We start from the raw sequence: 11464 nt of genomic DNA, 5'->3' as shown, positions 1-11464 counted from the left end.
GCCAGCTGTCTATAGTGCCATGAAACTAGGTTCTAGGTTATGTTCTGCCAGCTGTCTATAGTGCCATGAAACTAGGTTCTGCCAGCTGTCTATAGTGCCATGAAACTAAGTACTGCCATCTGTCTATAGTGCCATAAAACTAGGTACTGCCAGCTGTCTATAGTGCCATGAAACTAGGTTCTGCCAGCTGTCTATAGTGCCATGAAACTAGGTACTGCCAGCTGTCTATAGTGCCATGAAACTAGGTTCTGCCAGCTGTCTATAGTGCCATAAAACTAGGTTCTGCCAGCTGTCTATAGTGCCATAAAACTAGCTGTCTAGATGTCTATAGGTTCTGCCAGCTGTCTAAAGTGGCCATGAAACTAGGTGCCAGCTGTCTATAGTGCCATGAAACTAGGTTCTGCCAGCTGTCTATAGTGCCATGAAACTAGGTTCTGCCAGCTGTCTATAGTGCCATAAAACTAGGTTCTGCCAGCTGTCTATAGTGCCATGAAACTAAGTTCTGCCAGCTGTCTATAGTGCCATGAAACTAAGTTCTGCCATCTGTCTATAGTGCCATGAAACTAGGTTCTGCCATCTGTCTATAGTGCCATGAAACTAGGTTCTGCCAGCTGTCTATAAAGGGGCCATGAAACTATGTTCTGCCAGCTGTCTGCCCATGAAACTAGCATGAAACTAGGTTCTGCCAGCTGTCTATAGTGCCATGAAACTAGGTTCTGCCAGCTGTCTATAGTGCCATAAAACTAGGTTCTGCCAGCTGTCTATAGTGCCATAAAACTAGGTTCTGCCAGCTGTCTATAGTGCCATAAAAAACTAGGTTGTCTATAGCCAGCTGTCTGTCTATATTGCCATGAAACTAGGTACTATAGTACTGCCAGCTGTCTATAGTGCCATGAAACTAGGTACTGCCAGCTGTCTATAGTGCCATGAAACTAGGTACTGCCAGCTGTCTATAGTGCCATAAAACTAGGTTCTGCCAGCTGTCTATAGTGCCATAAAACTAGGTTCTGCCAGCTGTCTGTAGTGCCATAAAAGTAGGTTCTGCCAGCTGTCTATAGTGCCATGAAACTAGATTCTGCCATCTGGCTATAGTGCCAGAAAACTAGGTTTTGCAAGCTGTCTAAAGTGCCACGAAACTAGGTTATGCCAGCTGTCCATATTGCCATGAAACTAAGTACTGCCAGCTGTCTAGTGCCATGAAACTAGGTACTGTGAGCTGTCTATAGTGCCATAAAACTAGGTTCTGCCAGCTGTCTATAGTGCCATAAAACTAGGTTCTGCCAGCTGTCTATAGTGCCATAAAACTAGGTTCTGCCAGCTGTCTATAGTGCCATGAAACTAGGTACTGCCAGCTGTCTATAGTGCCATGAAACTAGGTACTGTCAGCTGTCTATAGTGGCAGGACACATGGCTGCTGACAATACTGTCTATGCTATACAGGGGTGGAAATAACCCATTGCCCGACGCCCAGTCCAGTGTTTTTTTTTGTCTGGCTTGCAAATTTGTCTGTCACGCTGTACCGGTGTCCAGTTGACGCTCCAATGTTAATTATGTTGTTTATTTAAAAAATCAACAAGAAAATCAGCCAGTATAGTGGAAACAATATCAGGGCAAGTGATTTTACATGTGCCACTGTACCGGAGCACATTAGCAATTTTAAAGTTATTTTTCCACCCCTGCTATACGTCCGCTATGTCAAATGTCTTTCCCATGTTGTGTATCCTCTCTATGTACCTTCTGACTGTGTTATATGTTGTGTTGCAGGAATGTGGTGGAGCATGTTGTACAATGTTACTCAGACTCCAAGACACCCCAGGGGGAGAACACAGGTGAGTATGGCTCAAGACTTGTGTCAATGTTCTGGGGAGTGGTCTAAAGGTCATATGTCAATGTTTTGAGGATGAATTCAATGTTCTGAAGGTCTTATGTGGACTAGGTTTATGTGCTTAAAGGCACAATGTCACGCTTTTTCGACAATATTTTGGTCTATGATGTATATGTTGGGGCATGTGCACTCACTTTAGCTTCCTATTGATACAATAAAAGACTTTTTATACCTTACGACTTGCCTGAAATGGATAATTGAAACTTCAAGGCGAACAGATTCCAAACAGAAACCGCTTGCCATATATGGAATGTAAACGATTGCTCCGTACATCGAAAACTGTCACACACGGTGTTGTTGGTGTTTGCCGAACTGGCCTCAATCACAAGTTGCGTTATAGGATATTCGTAAGGAGCGTTCCAAGGGACATAACTCTATGGGGTTCGCTTGAAATAAAGTTTGGTCGTTAGAGTCGATTTAATGCAACGTTGCATTAATTCATTCGAACTTATTAATTTCATGTTGTAATCTTAATCGTAATTTTTTCAGAATAAATTATATGGTAGTTAGCTGGGGGCTCTCATAAAGCTAGTATTAATATGCAATTTGATTTTTCGAGAACTGTGGCATGATAGTATGCATCAGTATTCATGTGTACAGCAATTTTGTTGCCTTAAAACTCTGTAAATATATGTTGATATGGAATTCACAAAAAGTCACAGTTTTGTATCTGAAATATATATCACAATTCACAAAAGTATTCTTGCCCATCTGAAAATGTATCTGTGTATCAGCTAGCTTGGTACACATAACGCTAATCCTATCTTCTTCTTCAGACCCAGTTAATGTCCTCAATGAAGACAAAATCTGCAGGTTCTTTGCTGAGTTGACACTGAGGAATTCTGGGAAGGTTGGTTGATTCAAAGATATATAGTGAGTGAGTTTGTTTTTTCGCCACTTTTAGCAATATTCCAGCAATATCATGGCAGGGGACACAAGAAATGGGCTTCACACATTGCACCCAAGTGGGAATCGAACCCAGGTCTTCAGCGTGACGAGCGAATGCTTTTACCACTAGGCTACCCCACCACCCAAGAGATATTTAGAAACTACAGTGTACATCATCTTCGATAATCTCCAGGGTATACGTTACGATCACTCTCCACTAAACCCTGGATGCATCCACGGCTTAGGGCGATGATTTTATTACCTCCCTTGGCTGGTTTTTTATCCAATTAAGTGCCTACGCTGGGAAGTTGAGTGAACCAATTGCAACTGACTTTCGCTTCTTAAATTATCTAACCGTTTAAACTTGGCAACACAATTAATGCAGAGGTACTCTGAAAGAAGTAGAAGGAGTTCTTTCATATATTTTTTGAAAGTTTCAGATCTGTGAATTTGTCTATATTATTTCCCCCAAAATCTGAGTGGCACTGCGAACAAACCATCGCGACTACAACCGCTATCTTTGTTGACACTGGCAAGCTTGGTTGTAACGGCGGCTTAGCTGATTGGCTACTGTGAGAATGCGGAATCAGCCAAGGGAGGTAATACAATCATCGCCCCAAGCCGTGGATGCATCCAGGGTATAGTGGAGAGTTATCGTAACGTATACCCTGGAGATTATCAAGGATGAGTGTACATATGTTCAGAAGAATCTTCACTCGTTACAATTAAATCAAATGTATGCTCCAATATGATACCTCGCTAAAGGAAGGATGTGTGGGTTCAAAAGCTAATCATACGCTAGCTTTCTTAGATAATTTCTGTGGGAGGACAACTGAATGTGATACAGCTAGAAGACCAATATTGACAAACTACCAACACTGACTGGCAAGGTCATGACGTATCGAGGATCTTAATGTATCAAATCTGTGAGATAAACACTCCATGTTAGCATACTGGTTCTCAACGCTGTATTGAAAGATAAATGACTTGGTCGTCTGTAACCTCTGGTTGGTCAGTATTGTGCTTGATGTCTCTGTTGCCTTGGTTACAGTTCCATTACGATGAGTTCCTGCAAGTGTGGCAGCAGTGCGTTCCTGCAGGCATGAATACCAGCCTGTACCAGATAGAGGTGAGATATGACTTGTTAGCATACCACCTGTACCAGATAGAGGTGAGATATGGCTTGTTAGCATACCAGCCTGTTCCAGATGGATGTGAGGTATGGATTGTTATCATACCAGTCTCTAACAGAGAGAGGTGAAATATCGGGTGTTAGCATACCAGCCTGTACCAGATAGTGGTGAGATATGACTTGTTAGCATACCAGCCTGTACCAGGTAGAGGTGAGGTATGGGTTGTTAGCATATCAGCGTATACCTGGTAGAGGTGAGATATGTGATGTTAGCACACCAGTCTCTACCTGGTAGAGGTGAGATATGTGATGTTAGCACACCAGCCTATACCTGGTAGAGGTGAGATATGTGATGTTAGCACACCAGCCTATACCTGGTAGAGGTGAGGTATGGGTTGTTAGCATACCAGCCTGTACAAGATAGAAGTGGGATTTGGCTTGTTAGCAAACTAGCCTGTACCAGGTTGGGGTGAGATATGGCTTGTTAGCACACCAGTCAATAGCAATGAGAGTTGTCATATGGTTTCTTAGTACATATCCACAAAACTTCCATAAGCGTCTGAAGCCTTTCTTTCATGGCCCTCTGTTTATGTGTTGTAGGGCATGGCTTTGGTTGATGAGGACAGCATCCCGCCTGTTATCTGGTACTTTACAGCAGAGGACCTCCCAGAGGACACAGCCGAGAGGTCAGTTCCGTATGTTGTTAACTGTTGTGCCATTATGGCAGCCATGACATACTTTAAGATGAAACCGGGCCTGCTGCAAGCATCTGGTATTAAGTAATATTAAATATTTTTGTGATTTTTTTCTTGCTTTTGACCTTTGACTTTAATATGCACCAAATTAAGTACTTGTGTAGAGAGAAACATACAGATACCCAAATACACAGTGTTGAGTGACCATCGATACAATGTATATATATCTACTTCAGGGGTGGAAATAACTTTAAAATTCACTAGTGTATATCAAATATATCACCACAGTTGATAAAGTCACAAATATCCCTTGATAGGATATTTTCCACTATCAACGGCCGTTGATTCTTTGATATCAGATTTATTATCATCAAACAACATAATTAGTTTTCATCTGAAAATGTACATATCTGAACACAGTACTGCCATTAGATTTGCAGTGCAGCGATATCATAAATTGTGCGTTTCATGCCTGATTGTCAGGGCATTGTAAAAATCTACTGTCAAAACGGGATATCTCCTGGAAGCATCGTCTGATCTTAGTTCCATCCACTGTGGACTTGTTTTGCAATAAATGATTGTACTAAAAGTAATTGATTTCAGTTAGAATAGGTATAAAAACTGGATCACTGGATTGTCTGGTCCACACTTGATTGTTTACAGACCACCGCCATATAGCTGGGATATTGCTGAGTGCAGCAAACTTATGACATTGGGTTTAATTATTTTAGGATTTTTAAAAAGCTTAAGTTTATGGCATGTTGATATTCTGTTGTATTGAGATGTGAATCATGTCATGGCCAGTGTTCTGTGTATATATACCCTGTATGTGTTCCGGCCATCTACTTTGCTGAATCCGTCACAGGTATCATTTCTACTGTAAATCTTTAAAAACGTTTTTTTTGTTAAAACTAATACTGCATGTAAAATTCAAACAAAACGTAGGCCTGGCCAACATTTTCATATCACTATTGCTGTAATCCATCATGCCAGTTGTTTTAGGGTAGTATAATCTTTTTCCTTTTTTCTTTGAGAGGCATTTTAGAAGTTGTGATGATGAAGGAGAACTGATTTGTATGGATAGTCAACTTCTTTATTGCAATGAGTGCGACATTTCGGTGTAGGTACTAAATTATATACAATTAACAAGGTTGATGTACATAAACATCCAACACCACAACCCCATGAATCGAGATCAAGGTTATTTCATCTCGTAAGCCTATCACCACCTAATCAAACACCACCACCAGTAATCCTTCCCTATCTCCTTTGTCCATCTGGCTTCCGTGCTCCCCCCTTTGTGCTTGTAATCACAACTATTGTACATCAACTCATCAATTGTATAAACTCAACTCTAATCACAATCAATCACTCTGTACATCAACCTCCTCTGCTGTAATCACTTATCAAATACCCAATGTACATCGACCTTGTTAATTGTATATACTCACTATACAGCTATGTATATATTCTCCTTGCTTCAGTTGTTGTATCACTTGCTTGATAACGGTGTTAGTACCTACACCAAAACGTTGCACTCATTGCAATAAAGAAGTTGACTATCCATACAAATCAGTTTTCCTAGTATAATCTTGCCTGATTATATCTATAGTGATATGAACAAATTGGATGGTCTTAACATTTTTAGAGTAATATATTAGACAGCAAGTTCTAGTGATCTATGCAGCTTTCATTAGTTTGAATTAGACTTCTTGCCTGATTTCCATTCTAAAAACATGCTCTGTTACAGGTTCGAGTACTTGTTCCAGACAAGGAAGAAATGGACTAGAGAGGAGATAACTCCATACATTAAGTGAGTACGGCCATCAGGTGGCAGCAGTGTAATCATGCATGATGGGTATTACGTTGGTTGTGTAAGAGAACCCCTACAGTAAACAAATATACCCCCACAGTGTCAATGATCTCATCTTAGTAAGATCATAATAAGCTCTTGCTGACACGATGTAAAACCCAGATGATCAGTTCAGTTCACAAGTGATAGAACTTATTGAATGTGCCTGGTCATCAAAATGGTTGTGTTTTCCAGGGACCTGACTACAAATAAAGTTGACGTGGGAGCCCTTCTTACCAAATATGCACGGGCATCATTACAGAATGGCATCAAAGTGTACAGTTCCAGGAAAACGTCAGCTTGAAAGGATCACTTGCAGCCACAGGCAGTTTGGTTTATCCCTTTTGTCAGGCTTTTCAAAATGTCCACAGAGGACATGTCATTCACAGTGTGGAGGATAACTTGGATGGAAAAAGATCTTCAGATTTTGGGGCTTCGGATTTGTAGTTGTGGAAAAAGGATTCTGTTTGTTATGTAAGGCCGTACTCAGCAATATTCCAGCTATACGATGGCGGTCTGTAAATAATCAAGTGTGGACCAGACAATCCAATGATCAACAGCATGGACATCGATCTATGGTGATACCAAGTCTGACCACCTGATCCCGTTAGTTACCTCAGCATGGGTTGCTGAAGACCAATTCCGAAACAAGAAACATGCTCCAGAGACTGTACACTGATCAGTATATGGTCTCTTCATGCAGATTACTTTTGAAGTTTGAAATAAGTGTCGCTTTAACAAAAGAAGTCAAGTAATTAGCGGAAAATTAACAGAGGAACATTTTGTCGAGATGGTACTGTCGAGATGGTACAAGTTAACTCCAGAAACAGTTATCTCCCTTGATCTGGTGTTGGTGGGTCTGGAACAAACGATGCTGGGGATTATAAGGAGTCACATCCTTTGATTCAGACAGTACTATTCCGATGACATCGTCCAGGGTTACACATTTTGTATTTAAATGAATCATGGGTAATAAATGATTCTATTTGAGAATGTGATTGTCTGGAAGATGAGATTAATGATCAACTGGTAGATTAATGGGATGTCAGGGGATTGTTGTTGAAATCTTTTACGCTCACAGAATCAAAATATCTGTGATGGATGAGTCAGCCTTGGATAGAACTGTTCAGAAGACTTGAATGTCCATAGATGAGTTGGACTGTGAGAATACTAGACATATTAGATTATTCATAAAACAGTAGAAATAGTGATCATCGCGGTAACTGTTGTATCAGACACCCTCTATGTTCTTGCTTTTGGCAGATTCGATCAATTACCAATATATGTATCTAAATTTGAGTTACTGCTCCATGAAGTTGTGGAGAATTTTTGAAATTGTACAGACAAACTTTTGAATGTAAATAAATGTACAAAATATTGAGTGTTGTTGAAAATTAATTTACATGCCCAGTGGTTAAAGTGTTTGCTTGTCATGTTGAAGATGGTTCGATTCTCCACATGAATACAATGAGTTCAGCATATTTTCGGTGTCCCCCACTGTGATATTGCTGGAATGTTGCTAAAAGCCACGTAAAATTATACTCACTCTCCATACTCATATAAAAGAGGATATTATAAGTTGTATGCTTCTCTCGAGGGTAATACGGTCTGATGTACGCCTCTTTGTAGCAGTGTCACCTGAGCCGGTAGGCGAGGAATGACACTGCTACAAAGAGGCGTACATCAGACCGTATTACCCGAGGGAGAAGCATTCAACGTATTTATCTTACCGCCATGTTAAATGTACAAAATATCATTTTATTTTATTTGTAAACAAAATGGCGTCTGCACCTCCACTGGATTTTTTAAATCAGTGAAAAATAATCTGACATGGTTAACACTGCTATAAAAATGGTTAATTATGTTTAAGTTGATTGTGCAAACGATTGAATGTATAAATAGTTTAAATAAAGCAGTGAAAGTCGGTAAAATATATCTGTACATAGTAAACTAAAAAACAGCTAATCGAACGGTTTTCGAACTCCGGACACCGCATGCGTCATATTATGACGTCATACGATTGTTAGCGATACAGCTTCTCGGCGGAGAGTTTGGCGGTTACCGTGGCAGCGGGTAATATTCTTTCCAGTTGTCACGGAAACTTGTTAAAGCGTCATTGACTAATGAAATTAAAGTATTTCACATGAAGGTAAGATAAGTATTGTTAGCATGATAGTATTAATAAAACAAGGCAAGAAGTTGGTATCTGTGTTAATTTTGTACATTTGTATAGCGCTTATTTCCAATGTAGCACTGCTCAGAAGCGCTGAATTATTACCCCGGATAACCCAAGCTGCCTGTGAATTGCTGGAAGGTTAATAGTCACATGACTAATCCCACCGGGTACCCATTTACTGCTGGGTGAACAGAGGCAATTTTGAACAAACTCACTTGCCACATGTAATACTTCCTTGTGGGGCAGGACTGAAGTCCTAGAAACTCTCAGGACTCTAGCTACCAAACACAGTCACTCATCCAAGGCCTCTCCACGCTCATCATTGCTTAACTTCAACTGATTTGTGACCTGTGTATGTACCACACACCACCACACTCTACACAACCATAAGCAGCCACACATATATGGACTGGGGTCCCTGTAAAGCTGTAACAGTTATAGACATTCTGGAACACGACCTTAAACTTTTTATTATTTTATTTTTCTATTTTGAAGATACATATTTTTAAGATAACTTTTTTTGCTGGGCAGAATGTTAGTCAAGAGAGTGATAACATAAGACACTATGGTAAGAGACCTGTAGATGACAACATCACGAATGGAGATATTATCCCCTGGATACACGAGGATGGTATTAGGATCTGTTTATGCACTGCCTAATTATCACTTGAGACTGAAACAAAAAGGGGCGGTGGGGTAGTCTAGTGGTTAAAGCGTTTGCTCGTCCCGGGTTCGATTCCCCACATGGGTACAATGTGTGAAGCCCATTTAGGGTGTCCCCAGCCGTGATGTTGCTGGAACTAAAAGCAGCGTAAAACTAAACTCACTGGAATAGTAGTTGGCCTACATTTCTTTCTTTCACATTGTACTTTGAATTCCATTTGTTGTTTCACTTCATGCCCAGGTGTTTAAACTTCATGACATTTAACATGGCGAGACCGTGTACTGGAATGAAAAGCAAAACTATTTAATTAACACATCACGAAACATTCAGCAACACTCCCTCTTACCTGTTGCTAGTGAACACAACCTAGTCACAATATGCAGGTCATGGCCTATTTTACCTTGACCCCAACATCGTGTTTAATGTCATGGTGTCGGTTCACAACGAGCCATTCGTGGTAGACACGGTCACAGCTTCGCCAACCTTATCTTAGACATTTATCAACATCTCTGATCGATAAATGACTCTCAATGACGAGACTTATGTGTGTGAAAATTTATCTAAACAGTAGGTAGCAACCGTGACTATTATACTGTCGATTATCATCCTGTTTTGTATGTGCAGCGCTTTGATATTTTTTTTCAGATAGAGATACTGACGCACGTCATTTTGGTGAAATCCAAGATCACGGATAGGATTCTAAGAGATCAAGAATGGTAATCGGGATTAGAACCCATCATCTAATTCCGGTGCCGCCTCCGTGGTGTAGTGGTTACAGCGTCCGCCCGGGGGAACGGAAGGCCGGGGGTTCGATCCCCGGCTACGTCATACCAGAAGGCGTTAAAATATGGTACTTGTTGGTCCCTGCCTGGCGTTCGGCATTAATGGGTACAAGGACTGGTCGGCTCGGAGTCTCGGGGTATATGTGTCTGAGTGGGGGTATTCTTGCTACACTGCGGCATGGTATCTCAGTGGGCCAGCACTATAAAACCAGCTTAAGTCTGGACTAGTACAAGCAGCCACACATACACACGCATGCACGTCGTCATATGAGCGAAATATTTTTAAGTGCGACGTTAAACCCCTATTTCACCTCACCTCTAATTCCGGTGTGAATAAGGGACGCAACTCCGTGCAGCCAAGTGCGGAGTCAAGACGAATTGGTCTCGCGTCCTCTGTGAATTTGATACACAATGACACAGTTATCTTATACTGATACAATCCTACAAAATTATTAACATTGATAAAGTTCTACAAGCTGAAACTAAAAGAACTAGGTCTGAAACAAACACCAAAGAGATGGGACGTAATTAACAATAATTGTATTCTAAAATTAATTAGGTTTACAAAGGGATTAGTAAAAATCAAATGTATAATAGAAAGGCAGAGCTTTTAGCAATAAAGACAGAGCTGGTAATATTCATCTTACGGCAACAAGGGTCAAGTTGACAAAAATAGGTCTCCACACACCTGCTGGTCTTCTTGCAACTTGAGAAAGTTAACTTTCCTTATATACCTAAGAACAGTTTCCTGATCTGTTTATGATAATCTCTGCTTCACTGGACAGGCATAGGGTCCAATCAAAATTTATGGCAATAGGGATGCTGATTATTTTTATGCAGAAGCATGTACAATGTTAATTCCCACCCCCACCCCCACCCCTCTCAAGATTTAAGAAAGTATAATTAAGTGACCCCCTTGCATGTTATGTACAAAATCAATGCCCCTCCTCCCCTTCCCATAATTTATAAGCATAACTTTTAAAATATTTTTACATACAAAATTGCTGACCCCTAGTGCATGTGTACGGATTTGATGCCCCCACACACACACACACATACACACAAAATGGGTGACCCCCTTAAGATTATCAACACACACACAAACAAACATACACACACACACACACAACCATAAAGTATGAACGGTCCCCTATAGGGTTGTAGTACGTACCAGAACTCTGTGTAAATATAGCACAAGTCTAAATATAGAGCACATCACTGCCCCCAACTGAATGTCACGTGTATAGTGTTTTACTGTTAGTAACATTGGTATACATGAGGCTTACGTTAAACCACTTGGCCACGTTATCGTGTACCGATTTTGTCAATCCGATTCATATGCATCCAAAAGCAAGGCGCAGTTGTAGAATGTAACTGTAAATAGCATTAC

General features: G+C 40.6%; 1 protein-coding gene across 1 annotated transcript in view; it reads left to right on the top strand.

Moving 5' to 3' along the window:
• The window catches only part of LOC124253685 (sister chromatid cohesion protein DCC1-like), a 17822-nt gene extending 9989 nt beyond the window's left edge, over positions 1-7833 (top strand). The window contains exons 7-12 of the mRNA XM_046687499.1: positions 1765-1829; positions 2662-2735; positions 3825-3902; positions 4506-4591; positions 6351-6413; positions 6648-7833. Of these exons, the coding sequence (XP_046543455.1) occupies positions 1765-1829; positions 2662-2735; positions 3825-3902; positions 4506-4591; positions 6351-6413; positions 6648-6756 (475 nt within the window). The 3' untranslated portion in view covers positions 6757-7833. The remainder of the gene's footprint in view (positions 1-1764; positions 1830-2661; positions 2736-3824; positions 3903-4505; positions 4592-6350; positions 6414-6647) is intronic.
• The last annotated feature ends 3631 nt before the right edge of the window (positions 7834-11464 follow it).

This window comes from Haliotis rubra, unplaced genomic scaffold, assembly GCF_003918875.1.
Source record: "Haliotis rubra isolate DU_JTF1 unplaced genomic scaffold, ASM391887v1 Scf55, whole genome shotgun sequence".
Lineage (NCBI taxonomy): Eukaryota > Metazoa > Mollusca > Gastropoda > Lepetellida > Haliotidae > Haliotis > Haliotis rubra.
The sequence above is the reverse complement of the archived record's forward strand: the minus strand, read 5'-3'. Positions and strand labels throughout refer to the sequence as shown.